The following is a 14615-nucleotide window of genomic DNA, read 5'->3' on the forward strand; positions in this document are numbered from 1 at the left end:
GTAATGGGCCGACAACCCATCAAGTGGTGCAGCTTCGAAGTCGTACTAAAACTTTTTGAGTGCCGTGTGTAATGTTCTTTATTTTCAATGGAACATTTAAAGTTTTGGTGTTGTCATATTGCAGTCTACACATATCTCTTATGTGTGACTGCTACTGGTCACACTTATCATTACACCATGTACCAAATAAAATTGCTTCGAAGTCGGTAAGCACAACCAGAATTATTCCGTACATTAGGCGCACTGGGTTATAAGCGCACTGTCAATTTTTGAGAAAATGAAAGGATTTTAAGTGCGCCTTATAGTCCGCAAAATACGGAATAAACAGTCTTTATCCGTCCGGACGGACAGTTTGGAGGAAGTATCAAGGAAGGCAGGATCGTTTTATAAATATTTCCGCAATGCCTCTACGGTATGAATTCAAATTTTTGAGACTTGTGCCAATCCCAAATACACATAAGCAGGTGCCAATAAGTAAGAAAAGTTGGTTTTGCGTAATAGGGCTTAAGCGTCACTTCAGGGTGACACTTTATCACATACACGTTTGGTTGAGATTTTTTTGTGGTGAGACTAAACTTTCCCACACGAGAAAAAAGATGAAAACTGAAATGCTTCGGAATTGTAAAGTGTTACTGGCCCTGAGGGCGGAGTTGTCAACATTGAATTCACCAGACCTAAAACCTAGTATGGGAGAGCTGTAAAAAAAACGATTTTACCTTGCATGTATCCTTGCTGCATGTATTGTTGCTGGTGCAGGAGGCGGTGCTGTCTTTTTGGCGGGTTCTGTCTTCTTGGTGGTCTTCTAACCAGAGAAGCAATGTCTGTTTAGTCTGTATTTTGTCCTTGTTATTTTCAGAAACAATTGAAATCGCCAACGAAGACGGGTGCCCATGAGGATTTACCTGGGTGGATGGGGCCTGACGAACCTCCTGTGCCCTCACTGCTGGGCCGGCAGCAGAAGGCGCAGGTTCCTCGCTCAGCTCAGGAGGCTGCCAGCCGTCAAAGAACTCAAGAGTGTATGTTGGGATGTCCTCATCATCCTCGGGCCATTTGGTACTGCTCAAAGTCAAAGTAAGACACTTCAATACACACAGCAACATAAGGAACACCTGAACCTTTAAATGCAGTCCAAATCATACAAAAACTGTATCAGAAATGTTTTCTTTACAATGATAATAATGCTCAGTTTTGATTGACAAGAGAGTGAGAATGGTAATCATATATGTTTATTATTATGGTTGTAGTAAACACACTGCATCATACTATACAGATTGTATTCTTTTCATAACTATCTCTGAGAAGGAGTGTCGAAAATGCTATATCTTGACATCCAAATCGCTGCCGTTGTGTCCTTGGGCAGGACACTTCACCCTTGCCCCCGGTGCCGCTCACACTGGTGAATGAACGATGAATGATAGGTGGTGGTCGGAGGGGCCAAAGGCGCAAACAGGCAGCCACGCTTCCGTCAGTCTACCCCAGGGCAGCTGTGGCTATGAAAGTAGCTTACCACCACCAGGTGTGAATGAATGATGGGTTCTCACTTCTCTGTGAAGCGCTTTGAATGTCTAGAAAAGCGCTATATAAATCTAATCCATTATTATTATTATTATTATTATTATTATTATAGCCTTTTTTTACAAAACTGCATTGTTTTTTTAATTTCATTGTTGTTAGAATAGGATATAAGCAAAGTATACACTGTTTCTCTTAAGAACTCTTTCGGCACCATTGACTTCCATTATAATTGCTGTTTTTTTTAACAGACTGTAATTGTGTTTTATTTTTTTCCATAAAAACCAGGGTGTACCCCGCCTACCGCCCGAATGCAGCTGAGATGCATATATATATATATATATACATACATATATATTTACTGTATATATATTGTCCTTGTATATAGTACAATATCTGGATTACACATTTCTGTAAAAAGAACGGTCAACTTGTATTTTGTATTTTCAGGATATTTGGGAATGTTTGTCTCAGTATTCACTGGTCAAAAATGTAGGGGTGTGGCCTAAATTTAGAATCAGCCAGGTCTCTAAAACTCTTGTTTCGGTAATGACAAAAACTAGGGACATGGTTTTTTGAGCGCAGTATTTTTAATTAAAAAATTAAACCTACAATAAATCTACGTCTTTTAACCTGTTTAAACCTAATCATAATTATATTTTGAATTACACCATTTCATTGTGTCACGATTTGGAACAGCTACTTCTTAATAGAAAGTACCCTATAAAATATAATTTTGTATTCATTTATCTTATCACTATCTTAATTAATGCCCTGGGTTTAAACAAATCATAATATAAAGTAAGTAAACATGCATGTTTGAATACTTTGGTTAAGGGACAGCACTTTGCTTTAATTCGGTAGAATGCCCATTATATGTGTATATATATATATATATATATATATATATATATATATATATATATATATATATATATATATATATATATATATATATATATATATATATATATATATATATATACACATACATACATACATACATACATAGAGATCCATTTTCTACAGCTTGTCCCTCTCGAGTTCCCGGGGGTGAGGGAACCTATTCCAGTTGCACTCATGCACCTGGGGATAGGTTGATTGGCAACACTAAATTGGCCCTAGTGTGTGAATGTGAGTGTGAATGTTGTCTATCTGTGTTGGCCGTGCGATGAGGTGGCGACTTGTCCAGAGTGTACCCTGCCTACTGTATTAAAATCAATGTTGTCATGAACATTGATATATTTAAGGCTATAATTACGCAGCCTCAAATATTCCACTATGCAAATTATTTTTTTCAGAGTTGGATATTATGCATTTTCCCATTAAAAAAAGTAATTTTTGACAAGAAGGCCATAAAAAATAAAATACCAATAAAAAAGTTTTTAAAACGTTTTATTTATTGCTGGTTTATGACACGTTTATGGGCGGCCAAGTATGTTTGATACACAAGGAATTTGACTTGTTAGACTGTGTTCACTTTGTTCAATACAAGAAACAAAAAAAAGTACCGGGGCGGCAATCCGTAGCACCATCTGAGCAACAAAGCCATATTTTTCAAGAAAAAAATTGAGTAAAGGTGTAAAATTACAAAAAAATGAAACATTGTAATTTTATCAGAATAAAAGCAGAATATTACAGGAAGTCGCAGTGTCTAGAGAAATATTATGAAAAAGTTGTATTTAAAACATTTTTTTTTAACCATATAAGAACAAGGCTAAAGCTTTAAAATAAATAAAGTAGTAACCTTATGGGAATATTGTCGGAATACCAGGAAGAAATACTAATAATTTTAAGTAAACATGCCCCAAAAATGTCTTTGATATTCTCCTGATCATATATTTAAAATGATTAGTTCTGTTGGTGATGTGGTAGAAGCGAGTGCAGAGTGTCCCACCTGGGGATGTTCCAGGCGTCCCCCAAAGACTGCCACAGCTGGTCCTCCCCTGCAGTGGCCTCCTCGCTCATGAGACAGATACACTGAGGAGTCAGCAGAGGAGCTACAATGCTTGGAGGCAGCTCCTCAGAGCAGTGACGCACAAGCTGAGGATGGAATAGGATACAATATAACAAAACCCTCCAATTTTAGGTAATTATTTCTTTGTTTTTAACATTGCTGAAAGATCATGGCACTTACAAAAGTGTTCATTAAAATCATATAGTTCTGATGTGAATTGCTTTTATCCAGCATGCGACTAATTAAGGAAAATCACATGGGACTTTCATCACACATCAAATGTTTCTTAGTTATTGTGGGTTTGGTTTTTTGTGGCAAGATAAACGTTGCCACCATGCTAAGAACAAAATGGAAATGCCTCAGAAGTTAGCATCGACTATTTATCTCGGAGAGGCGGTTGAAATTTGGTTCCAGTTGGACAAATGAAAAAGAAAAAGACAATTTAGCTGTTACGGCGCACACGCAGCCTGTTTCTCCCTCTTCTGCGGGAGCACTCAGCGGCTCCACTGTGAGCGCATCTGGACACGCCCCACACGGCAATCTTCAATCAGCACAGCTGGCAGTGATTACAGACGACAGGATAAAGAGCCTCGCCGCTGACTACTCGTCGTCGGAACGTAGCCCTGTTCGCAGTAAGCTTAACGTCTCTGACTTCCCACCAGTATTATCTCCCGTAGCTTGTTTCCTTGTGTCCTGGTCTGATCATCTTCGTCTCCCATTTCTTCCACAGTCCCGTGTCTCAGCTTCTACTGCCTTTTCCCCTGGATCCAGATTGCCCTCTTGATCTACCGACACCCTGCCTGGACTTTGGACGCCCTCTCCTGCACCACGACCCCTTTTGGACACCGGACTTGCCCTCTCCTGCACCACGACCCCGTTTGGACATCAGACTTTCTTGCCTTTTCCCTCTGGATTTGGACGCCCTCATTCAACATGCTTGACAACACCCCTTACGGTATCTTCATATGTTAATCCCAGCACATAGTTCACATTCAAACACATAGTAGCATACACACCCTACGTAATCATCAATCTCTCAATAAATATACCTGTGTATATATATTGAGTTGTACTTCTGCTGTTGTGCCGTCTCCTTTCACCCGTCTAAAGACATAAGAGTACGTTCCGACCAATATGGAATCAGATGGCGCAACAGTCTCCACCCGGCACTTTGGTCCGATCTTCCCCTCCTAGTGACCTATCTACCATCCAGTCTGTCCTACGACAACACCAGGCCCGATTTACCACCTTGAAGATCAAACTTGATGTCGCGTTTGCTAACCTGCTGTCAAGATTAGACAAACTCGGTCCCGGTCAGGAGACACCTCCCACGCCCATTTTAAGCACTTCTGAGACATTTGCCACCGAAGGACCGTCTTCCCTTCGCGAACCCAAAATAGCCAGTCCTAAGATTTTTGAGGGGGATTTTGAACTTTGTTGTGGCTTCCTGACTCAATGTGAGTTTATTTTTCTACACCAGCCCTCTCGCTATGCTAACGATGGGGCCAAGATAGCCTTTTTGTTCTCCCTATTTTTGGGACCTGCTCTAAAGTGGGCCACTTCCGCCCTTAGCAAGACTTTGGGTTTCAACTCTAATCATGCCTCTTTTCGTAAATAAGTTTTGGCTGTTTTTGATCATCCTGTGGATGGAAGAGATGCTGCCTCTAGGCTTAATTCCCTCAGACAGGGCCCCCGATCCGTGGCTAACTACACCTTGGAGTTCCACACTTTGGCAGCTGAGAGTGGTTGGGATGACAGAGCTCTTCTGAGTGCCTACAGGAGAGGTCTTAATGAGACTATCAAGGATGGATTGATGCGAGACCGGCCGTCTTCTTGTCATGAGCTTATTGAACTAGCCCTCTTGTTCGATCAGTGACTTTCGGAACGAGAAGCAGAAAGGAAGAGCGACTTCGGTAGCACGGCTATGGCAAGACCTCCTCGTTCTACCAACCGGATCTTCCCGAGACAGACAGGCACAGTTAATCCGTGTCCAAGCCCTTCCTCAGAACCCATGCAGATTGGTAGATCTCAACTTACCTTTGAAGAACGAGAACGGAGGTTTCAACGACATCTATGTCTATACTGTGGTAACGCAGACCATCATATTCGCAACTGCCCCTTTCGGCCAAAAGATCAGGCTCACCAGTCAAGGGGATACTGGAGAGCCATACCACAACCCCCACAACTTTTTCCAGGAGAGACCCGAGTATTCTGTTCCCTGCTACCTTGACTTGGGAGGATAGGACACTATCGGTGGAGGCCTATGTGGACTCCGGGGCCGACAAGAGCTTCCTCAACTTAAGGTATGCCAAAGAAAATGGAATTCCGTTAATTTCCCTAGAGACTTTTGTACCTGCCCAGGCCTTAGATGGTCACCCTTTAGGGCCAATTAAACATCGCACTAAACCTTTATTTCTAACACTTTCTGGTAACCATACAGAGACCATTAGCTTCTGGGTTCTGGACGCCCCGGTAGCGCCCCTTGTCCTCGGCCGATCCTGGCTGAGTTTACATGACCCCCACATTTCCTGGTCCACTGGCAAGATACTGGCCTGGAGCAACCACTGTCATGCTAACTGTTTCTATTCTGCTGTGGTACACCCTGAAGGACCCAGATCGGTTTCTCCCCCGATTGACCTCTCCCGTGTCCCGGAGACATATCATGACCTGGCCACAGTCTTCAGTAAGGACCAAGCCTTATCTCTTCCACCCCACAGACCATACGACTGCGCTATTGATCTTGTTCCCAACGCAGTCCTTCCATCCAGTCGACTATATAACCTTTCCCTTCCTGAGAAGAAAGCCATGAGGGACTACATCTCAGAGTCCCTGGCCTCTGGTATAATCACACCATCCAAGTCACCAGTGGCCGCTGGGTTTTTTTCGTCAGTAGAAGGATGTATCCCTCCGGCCATGTATCGATTACCGTCAACTTAACAGCATAACAATAAAGAATAAATATCCATTACGCCTGCTCAATTCATCTTTTGAACCCCTCACTCCAGCCACCATCTTTACCAAATTGGATTTACGCAACGCCTATCATCTGGTACGAATCAGGGAAGGAGATGACTGGAAGACTGCCTTCAATACTCACCTAGGACATTTTGAGTATAAAGTAATGCCTTTTGGTCTGACCAATGCACCCGCAGTTTTTCAAGCCCTCGTTAACGACATCCTCAGAGACATGATAGACCCATTTGTTGTCGTTTACCTGGATGATATTCTTATCTTCTCCAAGAACCCTCAAGAGCATCAACAGCACGTCCGGCTCGTCCTACAACGCCTACTGGAGAACTGCCTTTTTGTCAAAGCTGAAAAATGTGAGTTCCACTCTTCTGTTGATTTCTTGGGATTTATTATTGAAAAAGGACATATCAAGGCTGATCCCAAAAAAATGAAGGCAGTGGTGGACTGGCCTCAACCCTCAACTCGTACTGAGTTGCAACGCTTACTTGGATTTGCCGGATTCTACAGACGATTCATTAAGGACTTAAGTAAGTTGGCCACACCTCTTCATGCACTTACCTCTACCAATGTACCCTTTCAGTGGAACCGAGAAGCAGGAATGGCGTTCTGGTGCCTCAAAAGGAGTTTTGTCTCCGCTCCCATTCTTGTGTATCCAGACCCGGACAGTCTGTTCATCGTTGAGGTGGACGCATCCGATTCTGGTATAGGGGCAGTCCTCTCCCAACGCTCCAAGCAGGACAACAAGGTTCATCTATGTGCCTTCTTCTCGCGACGCTTATCCTCTGCTGAACGCAATTATGACGCTGGTAATCGGGAATTGCTCGCTGTACACGAGGCATTGAAGGAGTGGAGACATTGGCTAGAGGGAGCAAAGCATCAATTCCAGGTCCTCACGGACCACTGCAATCTGCTGCATGTCCGGTCGGCCAAAAGACTGAATGACAGACAGGCCCGATGGTCCCAATTTTTTAGTCACTTCAATTATATTCTCTCTTTCAGGCCGGGATCCCGTAATACCAAGGCTGACGCCCTCTCCCGTCAGTTCTCGGAGGAAACCATTGACGACACCCCGGAGGAAACTATCCTTCCTTCCTCCAGAATTATTGGCATGGTCACATGGGAAGTGGAGGGCCTGGTCAAGGAAGCCCTGAGAGTAAGTCCGGGACCCAAGGGAGGACCTCCCAACAGACTCTTCGTTCCTTGCGAGCTACGACCTCGAGTTCTGGACTGCGGACATTCCAGTGTTTTCACCTGCCATCCGGGATTTCAGCGTACCCTATCCTTCATCTGCCGGCGGTTCTGGTGGCCATCATGACCAATGGTACCCGTGAGTTCATTGTTGCTTGTTGCACTTGTGCCCGTAATAAGCCTTCCCACAGACCGCCGGCAGGACTGTTGCTTCCACTTCCAGTTCCCAGTTGCCCTTGGTCACACATATCTCTGGACTTCATCACTGGTTTTCCACCTTCCCAAGGTAACACCATTATTCTCACTATTATTGACCGTTTTTTCTAAAGCAGCACACTTCATTCCCCTACCCAAACTTCCATCTTCTTCCGAGACTGCTGATCTTCTCACAACCCACATAGTTAGACAACACGGCATTCCAGTGGACATCGTCTCGGACCGTGGTCCCCAGTTCACCTTTCGGGTGTGGCAGAACTTTTGCAAGGGAATTGGGGCCACGGTCAGTCTTACCTCTGGTAACCACCCTCAAAGTAACGGTCAAGCAGAGAGAGCCAACCAAAGTGTCGAGACCATGATACGTTGCATATCCACCAGACAACCATCCTCGTGGTGCAAGTTCCTACCATGGGTTGAATTTGCTTATAATTCCTTGAAGAGTTCGGCTACCGGGTTGTCACCTTTTGAGTGCTCCTTAGGTTACCAGCCACCTATGTTTCCTCAACAGGAGATTGAAGCTGCAGTTTCCTCTTCCCGTAATCACATCAAAAGATGCCAACAAATTTGGAAAGCCGCCCGGGTCTCTACTTAAGTCTTCTGAAAGGATGTGCCGCAGTGCTAATCAGCGACGCATCCCGGCTCCCTCGTACTCTCCGGGTCAACAAGTTTTACTACGGGCTAAGGATCTTCATCTTGAGGTAGCATCTCGTAAACTCGCACCCCGATTTGTAGGCCCATACACTATAGAGACATCACTATGGGACGGCGTGGCGTAGTGGGTAGGGCAACCGTGCCAGAAACCTGAGGGTTGCAGGTTCGCTCCCCGCCTCTTACCATCCAAAAAAAAAAATCGCTGCCGTTGTGTCCTTGGGCAGGACACTTCACCCTTTCCCCCGGTGCCGCTCACACCGGTGAAATGAACGATGAATGAATGGTAGGTGGTGGTCGGAGGGGCCGTAGGCGCAAACTGGCAGCCTTGCTTCCGTCAGTCTACCCCAGGGCAGCTGTGGCTACAAATGTAGCTTACCACCACCAGTTGTGAATGAATGATGGGTTCCCACTTCTCTGTGAGCGCTTTGAGTATCCAACAATAGAAAAGCGCGATATAAAATCTAATCCATTATTATTATTATTATTAGAGACCATATTTAACCCTGTGGCTGTTAAACTTTATCTACCTCCCTCAGTCAAGCGACACCCCGTGGTCCACGTTTCCCAAATTAAACCAGTTGCTAGTTCCCCACTTTCTTCTCCTGAGGACCCCCACCGGAACGGAACGTAGCCCTGTTCGCAGTAAGTTTCACGTCTCTGACTCCCCACCAGTATTATCTCCCGTAGCTTGTTTCCTTGTGTCCTGGTCTGATCATCTTCGTCTCCCATTTCTTCCACAGAGCTTCTACTGCCTTTTCCCCTGGACCCAGATTGCCCTCCTGATCTACCGACACCCTGCCTGGACTTTGGACGCCCTCTCCTGCACCACGACCCCTTTTGGACACCGGACTTCCTTGCCTCTTCCCTCTGGATTTGGACACCCTCATTCAACACGCTTGACAACACTCCTTACGGTATCTTCATATGTTAATCCCAGCACATAGTTCACATTCAAACACATAGTAGCATACACACCCTACGTAATCATCAATCTCTCAAATATATATATTGAGTTGAACTTCTGCTGTTGTGCCGTCTCCTTCCACCCGTCTAAAGACATAACATTAGCTGAAGTGTGTATCCTACAGATGGACCAAAATGGCTGACTTCCTGAGACTTTCTGGTGTGTACGGTTCAGTAAATGTTGCATTTTTGCCTGTAAGTTTGCCATATTTGTACTAACAAAAAAGCTCAAGGTGTGATTTGTGGTGACGTACAAAACCTAACACAGAGAATAGGGAGTGGACAAATTCAGAGACATCTGGATTCCGAATCTTTCCCTTGAGCTCCACCTGATGACATGACGACACAGAGAATGAATGTACATGCAGGAACATAAAAGAAAGGTTTTAGGTGCAGTGCATCCGGAAACACTCACTTTTTCCACATTTTGTTTTGTTACAGCTTTATTCCAAAATGGAAAAAGTTCATTTTTGTCCTAAAAATTCTACAGACAATACCCCATAATGTCAAGTAAAATGTTTTTTTTTTTTTTTTTTTTTTTTCACCTTTATTAAATAATAAAAACAAAATAATCACATGTAGTTTTGCCCATTGCTCTTTGCAGCACCTTTCAACCTCCATCAGGTTGGATGAGAAGCGTTGTTTTTTAACATTTTTATCTTGGATGTCTCTGTACATTGCTGCATTCATCTTTCTCTCTATCCTGACGAGCCTCCCAGTTCTTGCCGCTAAAACATCCCTACTGCATGATGCTGCCACCACCGTGCTGGTATTGGCCTGGTGATGAGTGGTGCCTGATTTCACCAAAAAGTTCAAGTTTTTTCTCATCAGACCAGAAAATGTTGCTTCTCATGGTCTGAGTCTTTAAGGTGCATTTTGGCAAACTTTTTTTTACGAAGAAACGACTTCTGTCTGGCCCCTCTAACATACAGGCCGGATGCTGTAGCTCAGAGTGACCATCAGGGTCTTGGTCACCTCCCTGACTATGATGAATGCAGCAACGTACAGAGACATCCTGGATGAAAATCAACGCTTCCCATCCAACCTGATGGAGCTTGAGAGATGCTGCAAAGAGAAACAGGTGAAGCTGCCCAAAGATGGGTGTGCCAAGCTTCTGCCATTGTATGAAAAAATACTTAAGGCTGTAATTGCTGCCAAATGTGCATCAACAAAGTCAAAGTTTGTAAATACTTATGTACATGTGATTTTTTTTTATTGTTAATAAATTAGCAAACAAATTTTAAAAATATGTTTACATTGTCATTATGGTTTATTGTGTGTAGTCTGTTTTGCAACAAAAAAAAAGGAAAAAGTGAAGCGCTGTGAATACTTCGGTAGGGGTGTCCTGATACAACTTTTTACACTTCCGATACGACAACGATATTGGGGCCTTTAATATTGGCTGATGCAGATGTTGATTTGATCTGATACAGCCCATGCTTCATCAATTTAAATTATTTAAACAGAAGTTAAGATCATGACGCAGTAAGTTGAATGATGCGGACACGTTTGTTACTGGATACTTTCTAATACGCTTCTGCCTTGAAGACTTTGTATGTGTAATTAAAATGCAACTATAATTATTTGATAAATGTTAATATTGAAAAATATGCTGTTTTAGACTGCAGTATTGTTCAATTAAGGACACTTATTACATATGTCTACAGTAGCTTGTGTGCTTAGCTGTTGTGTAGCCGCTAGCTCCTAGTAGCCGATAGCCGACCATGTTTACCTTTTGTAAATGACCTGACTGAAATATAAGAACAATAACAACCTTTTGTGCTTATAGGAGGACATTTAGATGTTAACTGCCTCTCCAGCTTTGCACAAGTAAACACGCTGCAGCTTTGCTTGTATCAGAGATTTCAGACACAAGCCAATAAAATCTGATGCTTGTTTTTCTTTTTTGCTCATATTGGATCAATATTGGATCGGGACACCCCTACAGTATTTTTAATGTGAATAATGACAAGTCACACAAACCAGAAGATTGAAGCCACATTTGACCTTATGAAGACATGCTGCAAACTCTCCAGCAGGGGGCATACCAGCCATGACTGACACACAACACAGAGGACAGGTTTTGATTAATATTTTTAGTATACAACAATTATAAACAATTATTCTTAAAGAGAGACTACCTTTGTCTTTTTTTCTTTTCCAATTTTTTTTCTTTCCGTTTTTGCTTACTATTGCAGCCACTTTCCCCATGAATATCTCAATGTCAGTAACGATACGATTCAGGATGTCCTGTTGAGTAAGAATGCACTAATTATCTTTTTGTGTGTATGTTTTCCAGGGTTTAAATTCGTCCATAAATGATAATCCTGCATCTTTTCCCGTGCTTCATACCACATTTCTGTCCAACTCTGTGTATGGGCGTGGAGAATGTGAAGGTTCTGCTTTGGTGGACACCCCCTCCTCCTCATAATCATCCTTCTGAGGCGTAACCAAGTCAGTGTCAGACACGCTATCATCTACACGGGCAACCAAACCACATGTAAGCACATAATGTCATTGTTAATGCGGCTCCTAAATAGTCCCATTTTTACCATTATAATCAGGCGGCGCCCACTGCGGGGCTTTTTCTGTGGTTTCCACGTTACTTGCTCTGTGCACTCCTTCATGTGACGCACTGCTGTCGAAAAACATCAAAATCAATTCCGATCCAAAGTGTACTCCGAAGGTTTACGTAGTTTATTGTTCCTACCGTAAGCGTGCTTGGGAGAGACCCTTTTGGACATAGTCAGCCTGTAAACCATGAAGGAAAACACATGTCGTTATGGTGCTCACGACACAACAGTAAATAAACTTTCTATAAGGGGTCTTCTCACTCTGACGTCCTCACAGTGGAACAGGTAGACGCTAGTGTTGGGTTTCCTGCTGGTTTTGACCGTCAACGCCAGCAGCGAGTTGGATGCCGAAGTGTCCAATATGGCCTTCAGCTGCATGACGTCATGCAGATTGATGGTCTCCAGCACCTCCTGTTTATTCAACATAACACATAAAGTTGACAAAAAGTCCTAATATTTGGAGGACAAAAATACATATTTATGGAAATAAAGACGTATTATTGCAGGAAAGTTGCAATACTACAATAGTATACTTAGAGTATACATACAGTACAGGCCAAACATTTGGACACACCTTCTCATTCAATGTGTTTTCTTTATTTTCATGACTATTTACATTGTAGATTGTGATGGAACGAGATATTTTCCATATATTCATATTTTGTGTTACGTTTTACTTCCGTAGTCATATTACAAAACAGCTAGTGCTTTTCCAAATTTTTTTTTTTCAAATTGTCTGCTTAGTAAAAGGTTGACTGTGTGGAGGCCTTGGAGCTTCTGGAATGCAAGCGGTAGACAAAACAAAGTGGTAGAAGAGTACAGGGAGGGGAAGAAGAAGGCAGACAGGATAGAGCCACGCATCGAGATAGTTTGTGCAAGGCTGGTCTCATTATTGCCAAAGCTTTGACAATAAACAACAAAATACCAACTACTGCTTTTGGTGTTCAATTTAACATCAGCTTATTTGCCATAAAAAAACAACTTGGGAGTGGACAGCAGACTTTGACTTCCTTGGGAGGAAGAGCTGTCTACGCAACAATTTGGGGGCTCGTCCGGGATGGCACGCTGTTGATTGATGACTTCTTGCAATCTTCTGGACAGACTCAATTGGCCAATTCAAGGTGAGCAGAACCTTTCTTTTTAGATAAAATCTGCGTTAGGAGTCTGTCCTGAAGTCTGTAAGCCAAACACTATATTGTACCCCAAACGCAGAGTTGTGATTTCGATAGATTGATTGCATTTTTGCCGAGCCTGCCATTGCATTAAAATTGTAAATAAGTGGTCAACTCACCTCATTGTGTCTCGATTACCGTGACGGGCAGTTTCATTGATGAGTGAACTAATAGTTGGGTGTGGCTCACCCTGGGTAGTTGGTCGCCGCCTAAAAGAGTAACGGGTTAAAGGCCCTCGTATGATATGGAGGTTGGAGGCCTGCGTATTGTACAATAAATTGCACGGGTTAGAGTTAGAGGCTCTAGCTGCGTATTGTACGATAAATTGCACGGGTTAGAGTTAGAGGCTCTAGCTGCGTATTGTACGATAAATTTCAGGGGTTAAAGGCCCCTCTGAAGAAGAAATAGACACAATGGCCTTGGAGTGTGACAAACAGAAATGTGATGGCGGCGGGGCAAAATGTGATGATTGGCTGCCTTTCAATGATCAATTGAATGTGCTTTTGGTGACAATGGAGGCCGCGGGGCAAGACAAAAAGGAACGAAATAAAGTAGTTAAGGATATGACTCGAGCACAGGGCGAGGAACCTAACGGGTTAAAAGAAGGCTTACAGAACTTATGTGTTCGAGAATGTAAGCGTTTGACGAACGAGAAAAGGAAGCTAGAGGGAATTCGAATAAGCGGAAGCTACATGGAAAAAAGAAATGCAGCTAAAGAACTGATAAAAATTTAGATAAAGATGAAAAAATGGATTGATTGGTCTTTTGCCTGCCGCGCATGCGCAAGACAACTCAAACGACCCGCCCAGACTTTGACTAAGCCACCCCCCTATGAAGTAAAGCCGGTCCCGTCTCTATACCCACTTTTGACTGTCACAGGAGGAGCCCTAGTGGTCGAAGCAGAAACAAACCTCTCTGGTCCACCCCCTTCTCCTATGACAAGTGAGGGCGGGGCTCACGCAGCTGCTGCTCTAAATTCAAACTCTCCTCCAAGACTAACGCTAACTCCTGAGTGTCAATCGTCTCTGATGCCTAAGTCCCAATATAACAGCCACTCATCAGAAAACCTTCCGAGTATGCCTAATCTGACTAGGCAGCAGATAGTGCATGGGTCAACGCCAAATTCCTCACGGTGCATGCCAGGCCATTTTGTTGACTGACTGACTGTCTCCAACCCCCCCAATGCCCTCCCCCTTCCTGCCCAGAAGATGACAGCCTCTCACGTGCACATCAGACACAACAGAGCCAGCCTTTGTGGTCTCCTGTAGCTGCTAACGGCTCACTACAAGGGTACATTGACAATATCCCACATGATCCACATGCGTACAACCCAATGGGGGGGTTACCCGGATATAACACACGCTCAAAACAGGGGGGGGGGGACACACGCATATCCTATTTATCCTGACATGA

At 43.5% G+C, this 14615-nt stretch overlaps 1 protein-coding gene across 1 annotated transcript in view; it reads right to left on the reverse strand.

Annotated features, from left to right (window-relative positions):
- eps8l3a (EPS8 signaling adaptor L3a) overlaps positions 1-14615 on the reverse strand; it is a 48157-nt gene that overhangs the window by 13405 nt on the left and 20137 nt on the right. Inside the window, exons 6-15 of the mRNA XM_062053946.1 lie at positions 12292-12441; positions 12168-12208; positions 12010-12095; positions 11810-11934; positions 11599-11707; positions 11441-11514; positions 9712-9786; positions 3410-3555; positions 903-1056; positions 717-802 (exon numbers count right to left, since the gene is read on the reverse strand). Of these exons, the coding sequence (XP_061909930.1) occupies positions 717-802; positions 903-1056; positions 3410-3555; positions 9712-9786; positions 11441-11514; positions 11599-11707; positions 11810-11934; positions 12010-12095; positions 12168-12208; positions 12292-12441 (1046 nt within the window). The remainder of the gene's footprint in view (positions 1-716; positions 803-902; positions 1057-3409; positions 3556-9711; positions 9787-11440; positions 11515-11598; positions 11708-11809; positions 11935-12009; positions 12096-12167; positions 12209-12291; positions 12442-14615) is intronic.

The sequence above is a fragment of the Entelurus aequoreus genome, linkage group LG01 (genome assembly GCF_033978785.1).
Source record: "Entelurus aequoreus isolate RoL-2023_Sb linkage group LG01, RoL_Eaeq_v1.1, whole genome shotgun sequence".
NCBI lineage: Eukaryota > Metazoa > Chordata > Actinopteri > Syngnathiformes > Syngnathidae > Entelurus > Entelurus aequoreus.